The sequence below is a fragment of the Prionailurus bengalensis genome, chromosome D1 (genome assembly GCF_016509475.1).
Source record: "Prionailurus bengalensis isolate Pbe53 chromosome D1, Fcat_Pben_1.1_paternal_pri, whole genome shotgun sequence".
NCBI classification, from domain to species: Eukaryota; Metazoa; Chordata; class Mammalia; order Carnivora; family Felidae; genus Prionailurus; species Prionailurus bengalensis.
The window spans coordinates 59,220,949-59,241,272 of record NC_057346.1 but is presented as its reverse complement, the minus strand read 5'-3'; the positions used below and the strand labels follow the sequence as shown (position 1 = coordinate 59,241,272).

The 20,324-nt window shown below is 57.3% G+C and overlaps 1 protein-coding gene across 6 annotated transcripts in view; it reads right to left on the bottom strand.

The window, feature by feature from the left end:
- Positions 1-1,442: 1,442 nt before the first annotated feature.
- Positions 1,443-20,324, bottom strand: part of ARAP1 (ArfGAP with RhoGAP domain, ankyrin repeat and PH domain 1) — a 66,362-nt gene continuing 47,480 nt past the window's right edge. For 3 of the 6 annotated variants that reach the window (XM_043580316.1, XM_043580317.1, XM_043580321.1), the window contains 22 exons: positions 19,677-19,859; positions 18,406-18,580; positions 17,100-17,234; positions 14,662-14,797; positions 14,288-14,390; positions 13,549-13,744; positions 13,226-13,277; positions 12,948-13,111; positions 12,588-12,800; positions 12,194-12,299; positions 11,613-11,760; positions 11,438-11,524; positions 11,282-11,350; positions 10,859-10,976; positions 9,383-9,496; positions 9,007-9,152; positions 8,448-8,480; positions 4,809-4,891; positions 3,989-4,039; positions 3,764-3,827; positions 2,360-2,509; positions 2,066-2,221 (listed from right to left, as the gene is read on the bottom strand). In XM_043580316.1, the coding sequence (XP_043436251.1) occupies positions 2,177-2,221; positions 2,360-2,509; positions 3,764-3,827; positions 3,989-4,039; positions 4,809-4,891; positions 8,448-8,480; positions 9,007-9,152; positions 9,383-9,496; positions 10,859-10,976; positions 11,282-11,350; positions 11,438-11,524; positions 11,613-11,760; positions 12,194-12,299; positions 12,588-12,800; positions 12,948-13,111; positions 13,226-13,277; positions 13,549-13,744; positions 14,288-14,390; positions 14,662-14,797; positions 17,100-17,234; positions 18,406-18,580; positions 19,677-19,859 (2,571 nt within the window). In that variant the 3' untranslated portion in view covers positions 2,066-2,176. Of the gene's footprint in view, positions 2,222-2,359; positions 2,510-3,763; positions 3,828-3,988; positions 4,040-4,808; positions 4,892-8,447; positions 8,481-9,006; positions 9,153-9,382; positions 9,497-10,858; positions 10,977-11,281; positions 11,351-11,437; positions 11,525-11,612; positions 11,761-12,193; positions 12,300-12,587; positions 12,801-12,947; positions 13,112-13,225; positions 13,278-13,548; positions 13,745-14,287; positions 14,391-14,661; positions 14,798-17,099; positions 17,235-18,405; positions 18,581-19,676; positions 19,860-20,324 lie in introns of all 6 variants that reach the window. The other 3 variants (XM_043580318.1, XM_043580319.1, XM_043580320.1) reach the window with 3 other exon arrangements.

Sequence of the window (20,324 nt, the reverse complement as noted above, 5' to 3'; positions counted from 1 at the left end):
CTTTCTTCCTCTGCCAGGGGGAGACAGTGCATAGAGCACAGGTGCTGACCCACAGTGGGTACTTGGAAAAGAGCTATTCTCTCCTCCTGGCTCCTAGATCTTGGGAGTCCAAAGCACTGTGCTGCCTTCCAGAATATCACTAGTCTTGGGGTTAAAGGCAGGGCCAGGTTCCACCCCACACTCCAAGAGAGCAAGGTCTGGGTCAGCACCGCCACACTGGGTTCTGGGGGCCCTGTCCCCTCCAGAACCTGTCCTGGGACCAGCCACATTGAGCTATCCACGGCTGCCCCCTGGTGGCCCAATTCAGTCACTGCAGCCAGTCCCTGAGCCTGTCAGTGACACTGGCAGCCTAGCATGGGGCACTTCTAAGTCTCACCCACCCTCTCTCTGCACCTCAGAACTAGCTGGTCAGTCTGAAGTCAGATCCTGGGAAGAATTCCAGCCTGTGAGCACTTGGACAACAGTCTTGGCCTAGCTTCAGGCAGGCAGAATGGTCATTCAATCTGTCAGCCTGGCCTGGAGCAGCCCGGTTAGGGCAGGATAAGAGTGGGAGACTCCAGGGGCTTAGCCCCAGCCTGTGAAACTGACCAGAAAACCCATTCCAGTCTGGCATCCACCTCCCCTTCTCAAGAGACAGGAACAAGGAACCTGGAATCCAGGACCCCAAGACCCCATCCATATACACAGGCCTCCCCAGGGCTGGATCACATGAATCAGAGATCATGTGACCCATCTCCACCCTGTTTGCCCAGCCCCACTGGCTGAAGCTAAGGCTGGGAGGTCAGCCTGTCTGCCTGCCGGGCCCCTGGAGAGAGGCCGTTAATGAGGCTCCAGGCAGAGGCAGGAATGTGGTGTCTGGCACCTTCCCAGGGAGTCCCAAATAGGTCTCTGAACAGCTCGTTATCTCCCCCACTTGCCAGGGCCTTGTCTTCCTGGAGGAGACAACCAGGCAGTGCCCAGTGAGGACAGCTTCCTGGTGCAAGGCAGGGCCCTCCTCCGGAGGGACATGCACAGGGATAAAGGGACACTTCTTCTTCCTAATTTAATAAAGCTCCTGTGACTTTGTGACCTCGTGTTTCAGAGGGGCTGGTGAGGGGCTGCCCTGGGTCATTCACATGGCACACCCAGGCCCTAGCCCAGACTCTAGACTACAGCAGGGAAAGGAGCTCGGTCCAGCTGGGGTCTGTCCTGGCCAGGGTCAGGACTGGTATTCCCCACCCTGACTGGACAGGCGTGCATTGGGGTGGCATGGAGCTGGGCCAGGGCTCTGCCTGGGGCAGGAGGGAGTGGCTAAACAGCTCAGAGCCTGGAAAGAACAGGGCCCACGCCCCCCCCCCCCCAACTTCAGGGTACTAGGCACTCACCTCTGGGCCTCCTGAACTCCTGTCCCCTCCTACACTGGAACACCTGAAACCCCCAACCAATCACAGGCTTCAGCACCGTAGGATAAAATATACAGATATATTTATATTATCAAAAGGCCCCCAAAGTGGGGAAGGGGCACCAGGCGGCCTGGGCCCTCCCAGTCAGCCTAGACCAGAGGAGGCTCCTCAAGTCCCCCAGCCCCAGTTCTAGGCTATAGAGAAACTTACCCAAGAGCTCCCTCCCTATCCCAGCTGAGTGTTCCTCTAGAGCATCCACTTTTTGCTGTTCTGGAGTTTGTGACAAGAGGGTGGGCTCCCTTCCAGCGGGGGCCCCAGGGCTTCGAGCCTCTGCAAGGATGGTGGTCCTCCAGAGTTCTGAATGATGCACATCCCATCTCTCCAACCCCTCAAACTCAGGGTGGGTGACCCTGGAGGGGGGAGCAGGCCAGGCCAGGAGAAGCACCCAGACAACAGATGAGGGGTCCTCCTCAGGCAGACCCTGCTGCCCCCCACTTCCTGGCCAGGGAACCCCATGTTGCAACCAGGATGTGGGATGTGGGGTCCGGCTTCCTCATGCATCCCCTGCTGGTTCACAACAGGCACGCAGGGCACGAGGGTGTCTGAACAGGAAGGCTTCAGGGCGGCAGAGTCTCAGAGCCAGGGGCTGGCTTCTGCGCTCAGACGTTGCGGAGGAGCTGTGGGAAGGTACAGAAGCCCAGATTCCATAAGCACTTTGTGAAGGTTCACAGGGACCAGCGGCCCTGCTGAAGCTTCTGCAGCTGCTCTGTAGTGCTGGCTTGGGAGTGCTCAGGTCAGCCGGGGTCCCCAGGGCCAGGTAGAGAGGGGGCTCCTGAGAGCTACATGAACCAAAAGAGCCCGTCAGGACTGCTAGGAGGCTGGAGGGAGGGGGCCAGGGGGCAATCGGGTGAGTCAGGTGGGAGGCGGGCAGCAGCCAGGTCCCAGGGCTCTGCCCATAGGGATGGAAAACTACTCACAGAAAGGGGGTCCGCAGCAAAGGCGGCCACACTCCTTCGCATTTCGTTCTCACTGCCGCGCAGAGGGATCAATGAAACACTGCCCAGCCGGACCTCAGGCACTGCCCGGGATACACGGGAGGGCTCCAAGGGCCACACCAGGCCGTCATGCTGGGGAGCAGGGGAAGAGGAGGACACTCAGCTCACCCAGACACTCAGCTCCAGATCCACCCACCCTTCCCAGAAACGCCTCCAGCTATGATCTGAGGTGACCCTCTCAGCTTTGATCCCAGTCGATATGAGAAGCAGCTGTTAGGAGAACATGACTGTATCCCTGGCAGAACCCAGCCAGTTATGTTACTCAACAACCCCCACCTCCAGGTCCACAAACAAACTGCTCCAAGAATGCAGCACCAAGAAAACAGTTCTAGAGGAACATGTGTGTGCTTTCTTTCACCAGGAACCAACAAAACTATAGAATCTGCCTGTTTCTCTTTAGGCTTGACTACCAGGAAGCTCGGGGCTAAAAGAACTCAGCCCACAGCCCTGGCACCATTCTGTCAGCCTTTTCCCTAAACAATTCTGAGCTCTGGTTTAAAATCTGTGGCTTAAGTCCAACCCCTCCCACTCCCAACCCCTCACCCCAGCCCTGCTCTGGCTCCAAGCCCCTCCTAGCCTGTTCCCACCTGGCCCACTGCGGCAGCCACCTCACTCCTTCAGCCTGTCCTCCCCTGCACGCTACATCTAGAACGAGCCCTCTCAGACGCAAACTTGTACACCACTTTCTTGCTTAAAACTCTCCCTGAAAACTGCTGACTAGGTCAAGTTCAGCTCCCTTGGCATGGCCTTCAAGGCTCTTTCAGATCTGGCTCCTGAATCTCTTTCCAGTGTCAACTTCTGGTACTCCTGGCTTCTCTTTACACCCCACTGGGCAATCTGTGGTTCTGTTGCCATGCCTTTCAATAAACTGTTCCTTCTGCCTAGAAGCCTCCCCGACCTGCCCCCGCCCCCCCCCACCTCCAACCGCCTTTGCTTGATGAAGGCTTCCTCATCCTCAGACTCAGCTCCTATGACACCCCCTCCCTGCTGCCTTCCCTCCACACCCACCACCTCCAGCGGGTAGGGTCCCTGGGCTTTTCTCTATCTCCATACACTGACCACATTGGGCTATTTAACAGGCAACTTCAAGGTCTGTTTTCCTTTCTACATGGGGAGTGCCTGAGGGCAGGGGTCTGCACTCTGTCTCTAGCATGCCTGGTTTGGGGTTGCACCAAAGTGGACTCTAGGGAGGGTTTGCCGAGTGAAGAAAAGAATTAAAAGCAACTCAAAATCTCCTTGATGCAATTGATGCCCTATGTAGTGAAGAAGCAAACATACCCATTCTCCATAATGGAAGCCTCACGGGACCCCACCCTGAGCTGGTACCTGCACAAAGAGGAAGGTGGCAAACCACTCCCGGAGCTCCATCTGTGTCTCACAGCAGAGGTACCTGCGGGGCGGGGCAGGGCACGGATCTGGACACTGCCAAGGCTGAGCAGCCTGCCTGGCTCCCCAGGCAGGGTGCATATATGGACAATAAAGGGACCCAACCAAAGGGAACATGCAACCATCTCTCCCAACCTGGGGTCTCAGGCCAGGGCCCTTACTCACCACTGCTGCTTCTCATGTTTCTCTGTCTCGTGCACCACTGTGAAGCCCCAGCTGCAGAGGAGGGGCAGATGGAGTCACTTGCCAGCCCACAGAGGCCTCCCAGCCCAGGTGCCCGGGACGGAGCCCAGAAGCCTGGGCCAGAGCCGAGGGGCACAGTTCAGGGCCTTCTTGCAAGCACGGCACATTCTGGCCACAGCCTCTTCCTCTCACAGCTCACACCAGCCTCCCATGCCCACCCAGGCCTGCCCTAGTCTCTTGGCTCCCTATACCCATGCCACCCCACCCAGGCCTGCCCTAGTCTCTGAGAGACAGCTAGGCACAGCCAGCAGATGAGAGGAGAAAGTCAGAAAACCAAGTCTGGTGGCTGTAATTAACAACAATAATAGTGGCTATGCATCACTTTTCCACTTAAAAGCATACCACAACCACCCTTTGAAACAGGTGCACCATTATTTTCCACATTCTACACATGTGGGAAGTGAGGCACAGGAAGATCCCTGAGGTAGTCAGTGACAGGATTTCAATCAAGGCCAGTGGTTCTCAAACAAGAGCAAACATCAGAGTCGCCTAAAAGGCTTGTTACCATACAGACTGCGGGCCCCACCCCCTAGGATCCGTGACTCAGCAGGTCTGGGGTGGGACCAAGATGTGGGCTGCTAACATGTTTCCAGGTAATGCTGAGGCTGCTGGTCTGGGAGACCACACCTTCAGAACCATGGTATCAACCCCTGTCAAGTTCAAAGCCCCCACTGTGCCGCAACCCCACCCCACCCCCACCCCAATCTGTTCTGAGCTCTCCCAGGCCCCAGCCCCGGCTAACCAGGTGGGTGGCCGGAGCTTCTTCTTCACTCCCAGGTAGACTTTGAGACTCCTGACGGGCCACTCCTTCTCAGGCCGGTGACTCTGGGGTGGGGGCAGGCAGAGGGATGACACTTCAGTTGGTCAGGGCGGGAATTGGGGTGACTGGGTACCTCCCTCCTCCCTCTTCCCACCCCCCATTTGCATCCCAGCACAGGGAACCTCCTGACAAAGCCCTTCCTGTTCACAATCCAGCCCAACTAACCTCCCCACTCCCCCCAGGTTTCTCTCCCTGCAGCAGCATCAGACAGTCAACCCTCAGTCCCCGAGGCAGCCGTTCCAGCAGGACGACCAGGGAGTGATTTTCAGTCCCTTCCTGCTGCCCTACAAACTGGAGAACCGACTTGTAGCATCAGCTGAATCAGTTCGTCTATGGAGGGAGAAGTCTGCACCTCGCCCTCTAGCACCAAACTGAATGAGTGTGTATGATCTGAGAGCCTCGGTTGGCTGCTTGGGTCTGTTTGTCTCCGGTTATAGATTCCTCGCCCCTCTCCACCCCACGGAGGCTCCAGGGTTGACCGTGTGAACAGAAGACCTGTGGGGTCAGCAATTACTAGCTCTTTGGTTCCACAAGGGGAAGGCTAATGACTCAAGCTGAAGCAGAACTGCTGTTTGGTAGACCAAAGGAAGAACTTTCCAGTGGTCTAGGTCAGGAAGCAAGAGACCGATGTACTGGGGAGGGGCACCAGATCACTGACATGCTCACCTCTGGCCCCCACCTCTGCATATGGGTCTGGGGTTGGAAGGAACAGGCTGGCTCCGAGACAGAGGTATGGGAGCAATGACCCCCAGGGTAAAGTCTAATTGGAAGTCAAGCTAATGAGCCTTCCTTCTGCTCTGGGAGCCACTTGCTCAAAGCCCTACCCCCACCAGGCTCCCGGCACCAGTAGGGCACCAGGATGGATGGTAGGGGAGGGGGACTCACTTACAACCAAAACTGGGGGTCAAAGTTTGAGCCACCTCCACCCTGTTTCCACCATTGCTCCTAGCCACCCCCAGGCATGGCTCCTCAGCAGGAACAAAAAGAAGGGACTAAGGGATGGCCAGGGAGATGGAAAGTTTCAGGGATTGGTAGACTCCCTGTGAGGCTGCAAAAGGATGGGCTGCCTAGATAAGTGGAGACTTGGGTGCTGTCACAGGGAATGGGGTTTAAGAGGGCTTACTAGAGACCTTTTACCTTGCTTTTGCCCTGATCCTCTCTGAGGACCAAGTGCCCAAGGGGGCCTGGAAGAAACTGGGCTGTGGACAGGGAGGAAACCGGGCAGTGGGGTCGGAAACCAGGCTGTAAATAAGGGGTGGGCAAATACAAGAAAGAAACCTCCAAGCCAGCAGGAAAGAAGCAAGGCTGAGAGTGCTGAAGAAGTCAGACTGCAGGGTGGAAGGAACCAGGTAGTGGAGATGGAAAGACTTGAGACAGAGGTTGCAAAAGAAGTTAGGCTGTAGACACGAAAACAGCAGGCTCTGGGCACGACGGAAGAAAGGACGTGGGGAAAGCCATGTTGCAAGTATGGAAGGCAGCAGGCTGAGGGAATGGAAAGCAGGCTGAGGGCTCGGAGGAAGTTGAGCTGTGGGTGCCAAGGAGGGAGAACTAGAAGCAAGGAGTAGATGAGTTGACAGTGGAAGGAACAGGCTCGTGGGTGTGACAGAAACAACGGTTCCAGTCAGGGCGTGGAGAGAATTGTGGGAATCAAGGAATTCAAACCAGGCTGTGGCTCCCTGAAAATTCGAAAAAAACAATCCTCAGGCCTCCACTCCCTCAGGCTCTGGTGTGTGTGGTGTATGCGCAGCACGTGTGTGACAGGAGTATGGCTGAGACAGGAAGGTTGAGGGGGAGATTTGGGGAGCGAGGGGTACATCAGACAACGCAGGACTTCGTTTCTAATCAAAGAGCTCATGTTTCTAGCATTGCTGAGGTATGAGGTCACTGGAAAGAATAAAATTCACCCCTTGATGCTCAAAGACCTCTGCTGGAGCCAAGACTGTTCTAGAATGTGCCTTTCCCAGGTGCTTCAAGGTCTTTAACAATGGAAGATGCCCAGGCCTTGGCCTGGGTATTCGCATATCCTGAATTGCTGGGTGTTGCCCCAATTTCAAATATTCTGTTCTGTTCCTCCATAAAATAGCAAATGCCGGAATTACCAACACCTCAGTAGCCAAACCACACCCTCCTGGGGCTTCTGTCAGGGCAGAGGTGTGGCTGCCATTCAGAGAGCAGCACTGATCAGCTCCGCCAAAGAGTCCCTGTTTCCTGTACTTCAAGGAATAGAGAGCTCGAGCTCTGATGGGGCTACCTAGAGATGGCCTTAGGCAAGGCACTCGAAGCCTGTTTTCTCACCTGTGAAATGGGGATAATACCCCTCCTCCGGAGGACGCTAGTGGGAGGACATGTCCTAGTATGTGGAGGGCTGGGCACCAAACCCGGCTCACTTAACCATTAGATCTTTTTCCTTTCTCTAGTTCTCGTGCCATTTCCCCTCCATGCTAAGGGATCAGCAGCTGCTTTTTCAGGTGCCTCAGCCACCCTCCTTCCTCTCTGCCCACAATGATGGTCTTGCTCCGCTCCAAGTACCATCATAAGGAGGGCATCAGGGAAATAACATCCCAGAACCAAGGGAGACTGAGTGGAGGGGTGAACAGGCCCAGAAGTAAGTAATCACAGAGGGAGGCAAAAGAGAGAAGAGGAGGCATTGCCTACAAGGATCTGTAGGAGCCCAGGCTGCATTAGTAGAGGTATAATGTGCAAAGAGAGGGAGGTGAGGATCCTGGTCTATCTGCTCTGCTCCCTCCATGACAGCTAGCCCTGCCCAGTGTCCTCAGGAGAGGCAAGGGACAGGAAAGGCTGGAATCACTGGTGAGAATAGCTATGGGAGATCCGGTTAGATCCTTGGATTGGAAATACATTTCTGCTGCCCATTACTACAGCGCATCTATGCTCTGTGGCCCCTAAGGCATCGCTGGAACCCACAGGGGCATCACAGGTGGCAGATTCTCAGCTGAACTTGAGCAAGGGCCTTCTCCGGCAAAACTATCCCTCTAGGGATAGGGCAGTCCCAAGGGAGGAGTGGATAAGCTCCCCTCTCCCAGAAGTGTGCATGTAAGGGTTGACAACCAGCCAGGGAGGCTGAGCAGGAACTCCTACCACAGGTGAACTATACCACAAGCCCATTTAGTCTCACCCCAGCATTTTAGGATCAGGGTAGTCGCATGGGCATTCTGATAGTCTTGAAACTCTCTCCATGGTTGGGACAAGGATGGCTCCAGGGGTGGCAGGAGATGAGGGTCAGAGCTCTAATTCAAACCTAGGGGCCTCTCTCTGATACTGGCTCCACAGCCTCCACACCTAGTCTTTTGGAAAACTGTAAAGCATCACACTGATGGGGGCTCAACCTTCTTGGGAAAAGGACTCTGGGGCATGGGTGGGGATGAAGGACAGGAGCCCAGGACACAAGCCCAAAGACGGGAGCCAGTGCTGATAGGCAAGAGGGCAGGGAACCATGCCTGAAGGTAGCGAAGAGCTCTGGCTGTGTCCCCAGGCTCCCGCCAGGCTCACTTGGCCCCCAGGTGGTGTAAGGCAGCTAGCAGTTGGCCCACAGCTACTCACGGTCTCAGGGGCCCCGCTCCATGGCCTCTGGCTCTGTTTGATAGAGGATCAGAGTTATGGAAGAAGGAGGTCCGGGTCCACAGCCAGGACAATGTGTGTGGTGGTGCATGGTGGGATGTGGCAGGTATGTGCAGAAGATGTTGGGGGCAGGGTGCCAAGACCTGGGAGGCCGCCTGGCATGTGGACAGAGTGGGCATGAAGGAGGTACAACCTGTGAAGTGACAAGATGTGCATGGGCCACGACGGGGGCTGTCACCACATAGCATGTTCTTGTGGGTGCCGTGACAAGGCACAGGCACAGGTGAGACAGCATGAGCCTGACGTGATGGCACCAGAGACTAGCACCTAGTGGGGCTACAGGGCACAGAAGAGCGGCCACCGAGGTCCACAGCAGAAGATTCCTGAGAGTCTATAGCTCTCCTCCACCACTGTGCCACCCCAAGACCCCGCGATGGGGTTGCTCCCACTGGCAGACACTGGTGAATGTTTGTGAATGGGTGTGTGAGCACACTTGGGTACAGACGCTCATTGCAGGGCACGACCCCCTGGGGTCACTTACCCGGACCTCCTTGTAGAGTCGCAGGCAGCTGCTGTTGAGGATGAAGTATCGGTCGTGAAAGCCACCTGAGGGCAGGCCCAGGCCCAGGAGGCTACGGTCCTCACGGAACTTCATCATGCCGTGCTTGGTGTCGCCTACGTGGCTGGCTGGGGGAAGACCGGAGTGGGCGTGGGCTGCACCAACTCCCTGCCCATGGATACCGACACCCAGGGGAGCATGCCAGGATGAAGGAAACTGCCCCAGCCTGCCCCAGCCACCAAAGAGGCCTGCCCACATGGCACTCTCTGCCCAAGCTGCTCCTGCCTGGGCTTCAGATGGAGGGACCCACCAGCCTGCCCAGCCCTGCAGGCGTCACCCACCCAGGCACACCACCTACCCAGGTACAGCAGCATGGCCTCCATGGACTGGTGCTTCTTCACCACCAGGTAGCTGTCCGTGCCCAGCCCGTGCAGGATGGGCAGCACCTTTTCCGCAAAGTGCAGGGGGCGCTCTGGGGGGAGGTCACACCCGGTGTTACTGAGGGACCGAGGGCTGGCACACCCACATATCACCTACACGTAAGTGAGCACCACTCCCGCCACCTACCAGCGCCACAACACATCACCATCAGGACTACCCTTTCCACGCTCGAGCTTCAGGTCTGACACAACTGGCTGGGACCAAAGCTGTTCCAACCGAAGCCAGTGATCTTTCCCGTGTCCTCGTTGGGGAAAACACCACCTGCTGAGCCATTCAAGCCAGAAACACAGCTTCCTCCCCCTCTTCCCTCCATATGTTAAATCTCTTTACTTCTGTCCATCATTGTTGGCACGCTGGCCCCTGTTACCATCTGTCCTTGGACTAATACTGTGGCCTTCCGAGGGGTCTCCTGCATGTGCTCTCACTCCCCTCCTCACCTCTCCCTACCCAGTGGCAAGTAGCAACCTCTCCAAACTCCTAGTCACTAGCCCTTCAGGGGCCTTGCGTTGTTGTCGGGCTGGGTGGCCGCCTCTGCCTCTGTCTTCAGTCCCACCCCGTGACACAGCCCCCTCACTGTCCTTATCTCTAGCTCCTCAAAAGGGTGATGTCCATGGTCACCACAGGGCCTCTGCCTGTGCCGCTGCCACTGCCTGGAGACGCTTTTCTCCCCCTTCACCAAGCAACTCCTACTCTTCACCTCTTAGTGTAGGGACTCTGTAGCCAGAGACCCTGTTACAAGCTCTAGTGGCCACTCAAGGCAGTTATCACAGCCTCGGTTGTATGTTTATTGCTGTGGCCACAGGATTAATGTCTATTTCATGCGAGACTTACCCCCATGAAGGGGAGGGGCTGTGTGTCTGGCACTCAACAAATAACAGTAAAACAAATGGACAGATACACCCTCATTGTCCACTGCCATTAAGACCACCCTTCATCCTAAAATGCCTTTATCACTGCCTTCACCACCAAGGTTCCCTCACAACACTGTCACAACCACCCTTAAAAACACCATCCCACCCCACCCTGCCTGACCCCTCTTGCACGGTCATCACCACCTACTGCCCCCTTCAACACGAATCCTATTATCAAATTCAGCATCGCCACCCTGGCAAGAACAGCATTCTCACTGACACTGAGAAAGCACCGTCACAGTTGATACCATCAACCTCCTTCCCATCAGCCACATTATAGCCATCACCTCAACTCCCCCCGGCCCCCCACCATGCCACCACCACCATCATGGAGGTGACAGTGTGGAAGCAACATCTATCATCCAAGACTCCCTTGACCACCACTGTTGCCACGCTGTGGGGTAGGGGAGGACAGACTGGGGCAGCAGCTCAGACAAGTACAGGCCACACCATACCCTGCACAAATCCTGGTGGCCACCTACCTGCCTCCTCCCTCTCATTGACCTCAAAGCAGGTCCAGTAGTCCCTCTCCCTGATGCCCACATTCCTGCGATCCAGGATCTCTAGGGTGAGCTCCTCAGCTGTCATGGCTGCTGGGATCTGCAGTGGCCAAGGAGGAAGAGGTCAGCCTACCCTGTTCCTGCCCCTGCTCTCCCACAACCTTGCTGTGATCCAGGGGCCGAGCCCACCCTTCGGGTCCTGGGATACTAGAAGGGTGTCTCTAAATGGTCCCGATGACCACCGTCTGGGGAGGAGGCAAAGAGACAGGCCCTGGCACCAGCCAGACACAGGTCCAAACCAGGGCTCCCCTTGGGATAGAAGCCCTGCTCCCCTGGTCACCTGAGCCTGTGCCTGGCCCAGCCTGACTTCTCTGCTCCTCTGGCTCCTAGGTCCCTAGCTCTCACCTTGATATGCTGCTCGGTTTCCGCCTTCTTCTCCTCCAGGTACACTGTGCAGATGAAGTCACCGGCATGCTGTGAAAAGACAGGGCTCAGCTAGAGGCGGGGAAAGCAGGTGCAGGCAGCTATCCCGAGCACCCTACCCCAGGCCCAGTCTTTCACCTGGGTCCCGCTGGCAGTGCCAGCCACACGCATCTTCACAATGGCAGTGATCTCTTCCCGCTGCTTCCTCAGCTCTTCCTCATCCACCTGGGAGGAGAAAGACACAGGAACAGATGATCACTGCCACCCAAGGGGCCCGTCCCTGCCCTCCAGTGCCCACTGGCGGGGGACGCACGCTAAACACCACCACATAGTGGCCGATGAGGTCTTCTACCACACGGCCAGCCTTGTAGTCCTGTCCATCTGTCTGGAAGAGCGTGGGTCCAAACACAATAGCCAGGTTGTGCGTGTTCATCTGGTTTGTGTCTGAGAAGCACTGGACGCTGGACAGGGGAAGACAGAGCCCTGAGTGAGAAGTCCAGCCCAGAACCTCCCCACTTCACCTTCCCAATTCCAGGCAGGTCCACAACTGGCTCCTGGAGGGAGGCCAGGGAAAGTCCTGGTCAGAGTGAACCACCAGTTAAGGGGAGATGGGAATAGTCTTTCTGGCCATGCCGTAGGTCCTGGGGAGGAACAGAGCTGGGAAGCTGGGAGAGTTGGCCAAGGTCCCCTGGGTCCCAGGTGAAACCACCTCTATTCTCCCACCCTGCAGGAAGTAAGTTGGGAGACAAAGGGTCCAAGATCAGGGCACATCAAAAGTCCACATTCAGTTCCCAGGCCTACCTGGTTCTGGGGGGAGGGCAGTCAGCCAGGAAGGAGTAGAAGAATCTTTTCCACCCCAACCCCCCAGAGCCATACAATAATAATGTTCCTCACCAGTACAGGTGGCTGATAAGGGCCTTCACTGTGGCTCGGTTGACTGGAGGCAGATGTGCCAAGAGCTCTCTGTATCTGGAGACTTTCTCCTCCTCGTCCTCAATCTCTGGGTGGGGGGAAATAGATCAGGTCAGGAGGCCCCCCATAACCACCTCCCCTGTCCCACCCTTCTGGCTGCTCTGCCTTTCCTCCTAGGTGAATAGCACTTCCTGTATAGAGTGACAAGGGAAGGAGAAGCGGAGGGAGTAAGTGGGGGGGGGGGGGGGGAGGGGGGCTTATCCCCTGGGGCATGCCTCATTGGATGGGAAGGGGAGGGGTGGGAATTTGGAGATAGGAGTGGACAAGTCAGCAGCACTAGCCTGGGTCTCAGGCTGGCAAGGACTACAGGGCCCACCTGAGGCCTCTAGCCAGGCTAGGCGCTGGGCGCGAGTGAAGAGACCATCGGGCAGGTCTCGCAGGAAGCGCTTGAGTGCTGAGGAGACATCGTCTACATGCTGCTCGCCCTCCTTGAGGCGCACAGACCGAGCGTCCTGCCGCAGACTCTCCAGCAGCCGCTGAGTCTTTGATGTCTGCCCACACTTGCGGTAGATGCCCTCAGAAGTCAGGCCTGCAGAGGGGGTGGCACTGAGCCGGGGGCGGGGCCTCGCAGCTAAGGTCAGAGGGATCCTGGGAAGGCGGGGTTTGGCCGGTGGTGGGGGAGACGCAAGAGGTCAGCCTCCCTGGGCGGGGTCTGTGTTACAGGGGCGGGGCTCACCACACTGCGTGATGTAGTCTATACAGCGGTAGACGATCACTGGGATATCTGAGTCTCCGAGCTGCTGCTCCGACAGCGTGTCCCCGGAGCTGGCCGCTGCTTTCTGGATGGCCCCCAGCCACCCTGTGAAGTCCAGCCGCCGCTCCCCCTGGATGTACAGCGTCCTGGGTGTTGGGGGGGATAGTCAGTCACTTGGGAGCCTACCCCTGCCCTACCCCTCCCAAGCCTGTCAGACTGCCGCGGGCTTCTCAGAGCCCCCCAGGGAGGCCAGGGCTCACCTCCTTCGCTCCACCAGCACCAGCACCTGGTTCTCGCTGTCCCCTTGGACGGCTGTGGAGGGGCCGGTCGAGGTAAGGCCTTGTTCATGGTCCCCAACCGACTCCCTCCTGAGGTTCTCTGGGCACATACATCCCTGGGACCCACCCACCAATACATGGAGTCGCTGAGATACACCCCAAGGGCAGGAGAGGAGATAAGAGGGCAGGCTGGCTCCTTCTGGCCAGGCCAGGGTAGAGTTCAGACTTCCAGGGAAGGGCTGGGGGCCTGGGAGCCCAGGATAGGGTGCCCTGGAAGTTGGGGGCCCAGGTCTAGGTCCACGCACAAAGCTCCTGCAGTTTCCGAAGTTGGAGCGGCTCCTCGCAGGGCCCCTCTGGGAAGACAGCACGGAGCTCGGAGCCAGTGAGGGAGAACCAGCCCTCCTGGGCCCGCTGTAGGCTCAGGCCAGCTTTGTAGGGTAGGCGCCCAAGCCGCTCAAAATCCCGGGCCAGCAGATCTTCAGCCAGGGGAGGTATGAACGCCTGATGGGGAGGCCAGAGGAAAAGGGGAGGTGGCCAAAGAGACCGCATCAGCCAACAGCAATGCCGGCCTCCCCCCTCCCCCACCCCCATCCCTTGCCCCAGGCTCTTTGGCTTGTAGGCATATACCCATTTCCCACCTTGCTGCCTCCTCTCTTCCCCTGGGCAGGACCTAGCACAGTAAATAAACTCAGGTATCATGCCCCACTCATACGCACTCTTATGTTCCCTCCTCAGGAAAACGTTCCTAGACACCTTCAGGGGTGCCCCTTTTCTGCCCTCTATTGTGGCACTGACCACAGTGTTCTTGCTGTCAGGGACCCAGCTGTCTCCCCCATCAGCAAAGGAGCTATTGAAGAGCCAGGACCAAGACTGGTTCATCTGGGCTGCAGATGCTGACATATCTGGCTCTTGGCCTCAGAAGCCTGACCTATGTCTGCTCCCTCCATTCATGAGGCAGGAGAGATGGGGTACACGGGGTCAGCCGGGAGATCCCACCCCAGCCCCTGTCAGACTTCCCACACCTGTCCACTAACTCAGGCCCACCTTAGCAATGCACTTGACCCACTCACGAGCCAGCTCTGCACTCTCCAGACCAAACAGGTACAGCCGCTCTCCCTCCGTGTACACCTCAAAGGTGTGCTCAAAGCTGTAGATACACAGGTCAGGATTCAGGCCCACTCAACCCAGCCATGACCCACCCTGCCCAGCCTTGCCGCCATCCCCTGCCCCCTGCCCTTTCCCTGGCCCCATAAGAAGGGATGGGAAAGTCCTAAACTGGGGCCTCCGGAGACCCACAGGGTTTGCTCTGTGACCCTGGGAAGGTTCTGACCCTCTCTGGGCCTGTTTCCCTATCTCCTGAATGGGGGCTTGGATCTCACAGCAATAAGAGTCTGTGATTCTGCCCCAGGGATACTCACCCGTGGGTGTCAGGAGGGGGCACTGCCAGGCACACAATCTCACTGGCCCGAATCTCGCCGTTGGGGGTCACTGCCCGCTCATTCTCATAGTAGCTCAGGACCCCGTCGCTAAGGACACACCAGCGTCGGCTGAACTCTGGGAAGAAGTTGGGCAGGGGAGCCGTGAGGGAGCCCCTGCCCTCCCCTGAAAACCCCCTCTGTATCCTCCCTGGGCCCCGACTCCCACCTGACTCATGTCCTCTTCGTTCTAACTCACAAGCTTCCCCTGATTCCATCCTCCTCCCTGCAGCCTGCCGCCCCAGCCCAGCCCACGCCTCTCCCCTGAACCACTGCAGTGACTTCTTCATTGGTGCCTCGACTTGCTTCTTCCAAGATTCAAAAGTGATCTAAGTAAAACCAGACTCCGTCCTTCCCGTGCTCAAAACTTTGCCATGCTCCCCTTATCCTATACACCTCAGACTGGCATTCAAGGCCCTGCTGGGTCTGCCCCTACTCTCCTCTCCAACCACTTCTGGGCATATACCTCGCCCTTCCCACTTTTGCTCACCTTGTTTCCTCCACCCACACCCTCCATCCTTTAAGAACAGCCCATATGTCACAGAAAGTTTCCATGCCCACCCCATGCTCCCACCCTCCCCTGCCAGTGACACACATTGCTCTATGTTTCCTCCTATAATGGCACTGAGAAAACCGACAAGATCCCATAAAGGAACAGAAATGGGGATCTGGACCAGGAAAGGCAGGAGAAAGAACAGAATGTCAAGGCCACGCAGGCTTATATAGTTCGTAGCATTGAGCTTCACATTGGCTCAGAGCTTCCTGGCATCCAGGGCAAAAAGGATGACTCAAGCAGTTACATAAATGACATTATCAGGCAGAAGGAGGTAGACGAGGGGCAGTGCCCCAGGGGCAGTGAGGTGGTGAACAGCACAGAGTTCCAAAGAAATCTCTTTGGGTATTAGAGGGTGTCACAGAGGGGTGCTGAGGGACGCAGGGAGCAATGGTCTCAATAATGTTCCCAAAGCAGACACTGTCTCTTGTCCTATCTGCGAGGATATGCCATCTGCCCTCTGAGGGCAGTGTGTCCCAGAGTCTGCCCCCCAGGCTGGGGCCCTCCAGAAGCAGCAGCCCTGCCTCGGTCACTCTTCATCCTGTGATGTCTGCCAAGTGCCCACTGTGCCAGGAGCTGTTCTAGGTGCTGGGGCTACAGTGGTGGCCGAGAGGAGCTTATATTCCAGTGTGGCACAGAGAATCAATAGATACATCTATACGCAGACAAATTAACGTCAGATAAGTGGCATGAAGTTAGGGTAAAAGTAAATAGAGCATGCTAATTTGGGTAAAATGGTTATGGATGAAGTCTCTAAGGAGTAACGTTTTTTTTTTAATGTTTGTTTATTTGAGGGAGAGAGAGTGAGAGAGCGCACATGCGTGTGGGTGAACAGGGAAGGGGCAGAACGAGAGGGAAACAGAGGATCCGAAGTGGGCTCCACACTGACAGCAGAGAGCCCAGTATGGGGCTCAAACTCATGAACTGTGAGACCGTGACCTGAGCCGAAGATGGACGCTTAACTGACTGAGTCACCCAGGCCTCCCTCTAAGGAGTAACATTTAAACAGAGACCTGACTCGGGGCACCTGGGTGGCTCAGTCAGTTAAACATCTGACTTCAGCTCAGGCCATGATCTCACGGTTGGCGAGTCCTAGCCCCTCATTGGGCTCACTGCTGTCAGCGTGGAGCCCCTGCTTTGGAATCTGTCTCCCTCTCTCTGCCCCTTCCACTCTTGCTCTCTCTCTCTCAAACATAAATAAACATTAAAACATTAAAAATAAAATAAAATAAACAGAGATCCGACTGAAGTGAGGGACTGATCGTGCAGATATTTTGGCGAAAATCATTTTGGGCAGGGGGCAGAGCAAATGTAAAAGCCCTGGTGGAAGTAAATATACATGTCTGAGGAACAGCAAGGAGGCCAGTAAAGCTGGAGCAGTGAGTGAGGGGAGAGGGGTCAGAAGTCACAGGGGAGGGCTGACTGGCAGGTCCTTGTGGGATATGGGAAGGATTGCGGATTGTACTCAGAGCTGGGGAGCAAATGGAAGGCAGAGAGGACGAAGGGGCGGAGCTCTGAGCTTAGCTCTGTCTGGCTGTAACTATCAGAGGCCCAGCACCCAGCAGGCGCTCAATCAAGGCTTTTATAGCCTAAAGGCACTCTAGCGGTGACTTGCTCCGCAGTGCCAGGCCCCACTCCCACCCCTATCGGCCCATTTATTAAGCATCTACTATGTACTAGAGACCACATCCTGGAAGCCCTCTAGGGTGACTCTGCCAGAGTATACTTGGCAACCTCCTTGGTCACCAGTGCAGACAGCCCTGGCTTCTCTGGCCCGGCCACCATGCCAGAACACCATGGCAAGAATGGGGTCTGGCCAAGCACCCACCTTCCCGGGCACGGCGGTCCTGCAGCAGCTTGGCGGCAGAAGCAGTCTTGTAGAGGAAGCCACTGTGGCTCACCGTCGGCAAGACAACCGAGTAGTGCTTTTCCAGAGGCTTCGCTGAATCCAGCCGAGGCACCTCTTTAGGGAAGGTGTTGGGGGGTGGGGTGTATGGTGAGGAACGGCTGCTCATGCTCACCATCCCAGGGTGTCTCCCCTCGCCCCTGCCTGGGTCGAGCGTCCGAGCTTACACTCAAGTCACCAGTCCTCTATCACCTTCAGGGTCTCAGTGCCACATCCAGGGCTTTGCCCAAGTCATTCTCTACCTCCTCCCGCTTGTGCAAATTCCACCCTAGTTCCAAGGCCCAGCTCCAGTACCTTCCCTGCCAGGAAGCCCCCCAACTCCCCAACCCAGCCCACCCCACTCTCTCTGTTGAGGCACAGGGCTAGCACACTAGAATGAGGGGTCTTGGCAAACTCACTAACAATCCCCAGAAGGAGGTCTGTCCCAGACAATGCAAAGCCTAAGGAAGCAGCCCGGCTCCAGTCCGCTCCTAGCGGTCCCAAAGCTCAAGCCAGCTGGGTGGTCTCCTGTGCCTCCCTGGACACCTGGGCTTGCTCCAGCCCAGCACACCCCACCCACCCGTGGCCACGAGCCGAGCTCTGGCCGCTGAGCTCCACCCTCAGTCCTGGGATATGGCCCCAGAGGCCAGCCCCGGGCCATGACCTGCAGGGCTCACCCCCGCCATCCCCTCCTCACTCACCCGGAGAGTGATAGCCAAATGGGCCCCAACCCCAGTCTGTGACAGAGCCCCACCCAGACAAAGCAGCAGACAGGGCTGCCATTGTGGGCCACTCGCACATAGAGAAATGCAACCCCCACACAGCAACTCAGCTACTCTGTACACACACAAACTCCAAAGCCCTCGACACCCCCAGGTGTGAGGAAACACAGATCTGCAGCAGCTCAGAGATGCCCAGACGGTGGCAGGCAGAAGGCCCTGCTGCAGGTCTGGGCGGGACCCACAAATCCAGAAAGAGATGCAGAGACAGACACAAAGGGACACACGTACGAGGGGGAAGCCAGATGCACAAATGTACACTGACATGCAAACCCAAACAGACCCCAAGTCACACGCTGTTGTAGGGCCCCTCAAGGAGCTGCTATCACAGCCCACGTGGTATGCATGTCTAACCCCACAGGGTGATACACCGCTTCTGGCGACCCCCACCCAGCACCCCTTTCAAAAGGCCAGACGGTGGCAGCAGGGAGGCCCATCCCTCGAGGTGGACAGTCCCATCAGCCACTCACCCGTGGTCCGGTTGTTCCGTAGGAATTCCATCTGCAGCGCCTGCCCTGCCTGCTCGGCAAGAGCCAGGGGCGTGGGGGCCTCAGGGTCCCCTGAGAAGCAGTTGACTCCAGCCCCACAGCCCAGGAGAGCTTGGGTCTCAGCCAGGTCTGTGGTAGTGACTGCAGCACACAGAGCCTGGGAGGAGGGAGGAAGAGGGAGGGGAGGGTCAGCCTAAGTCAGAGTGGGGGGACAGTGGGAAAGGGGGCCTGGGGGAAGAGAGGAAGGGAGTGGAAGGAGTCACCCAAGTCTGGGGGCCCATCCTCAGGTTGAAAGAGAAAAGAGGCAGGAAGAAAGCCAAAGAGGAAAGGGGGAGGAAGAGAAAGGCCAAGGGGTTAGGAGGGTAGGTAGGGGCTGCCCTGCAGAGGCTGGGGATCCGAGTGGCCCAGGGCTCACCCCTGCTGGCAGCCCCTGGGATCCAGTCAGCCGCCAAGCCTGTTCTCTAGAGGATCTCAAGCTCCCTCTGCCTTGTGGAAGGGCAGAGCGGGGTGCTTTGTAGCTAATTCCTCCCACATTTGAATTCCTCACTGCCTGCCCAGCCCTCTCAACCAATGGGAGTTGCTGCCCCTCCTAGCTGGCGGGCTAGACTGGGCTGGGCTGGGGGCTGGACGCCTGGGTTCCTGGGAGGTGGAGGTCTGGCTCCCACTGGACTTCTAGCTAGACTGAGCCTTCCTGGGTGGGGCTGCTTGGGGGGAGGGGCTGAAGGCCAATAAGAGGTCACAGTGGCATCCCCCTGCCTTGGAGCAGGCTACCTCCCACTCAGGCTGAGCCAGACCAGGGCCCGGGGCTTGGCTCCCAGCCTGTCAGGGCCTGGGGCCCATGTGGGGCCTCATCTTGAGTGGGGTGTGGATGGGGGAGGGGGGGCGGGTCAGAGCAGCCAGCTGTTTTTCATGAGCCTGACAGGAAATAGCATCCCCATCAAGTTCACTCCTTTTGGCAGGATTCACAAGGAGCAGGACGGTTTGGGAGACAGAGGAATCAAGAGGGGAGGGAGGCAGACAGATGCTGGGGATGTGGCCCTGGCCCAAGGGTCAGGCCTGACTCCTCCTTGCTTTGCTCCAACTCTCCCTGTGGCTCAGGCAGGGTCCTTCTGCCCTCTGGGCCTCAGTTTCCCTATATACCAAGCTCATCGCTCTGAGCTGATGCAAAAGATGAGTTGAAACACAGAGAGCAATGAGGGGAGCAGAAAGAAAGTGGGTGGTCTCCAGGAGCCCCAGAGGCCCAGTGCCCTGACCTTGTCCAGTTCCTCCTGGTTGCCAAAGAGCGGGTGATAGCGGCGGTACTTGCCCTCACGGTATTTGGCCTCCAGGTGGCGCCGCCGGGCACTGGGGCTGCTGCTGGGCTGCAGAGCCTCACTGGGGGGTACATTGGCTGCCCAGAAGCGGTTCCCAGGGCCATTGCCCAGCTGTAAGAAGAGCTGTGGGTTTGGGCAAGAGGTTAGAGAGGCAGCCTATGTCCAGAGGCCCGTTCTTATAAAATCTTCGAGGTTGTCAGGCAAGGGGCTGGGAGAGCCAGGCCACCTACCCACTTTCCAATCGGGGAAGCTGAGGGGCAGCCTGGCCTGCTGGTGGCTGTGAGCCCAAGCCTAGTCCCTCAGCTCAACGACAGGACGAGAGGCAGACCGAGAGGCAGACCGTCTGCCAGGTAGACGCCCCAGGCCTGGTGCCTGGTTGGGGGCCTTACTATTTCCCACATCTGGAACTCTGTATTCCTGAGGCTATCACAGCCTGGGCAAGGGTCATGGGTTGGGGGCGGCAGCTGACCTGTTAGCCAATGGAGTGGGTAGGGATTTTGGAAACCTCTCCTGTCCTTGACATTCCTCTCTGGGCTCAGGGGAGGAGGAGCAGGGGCTAATGCTGGGGGGCAGATGCAAGAATCCAGT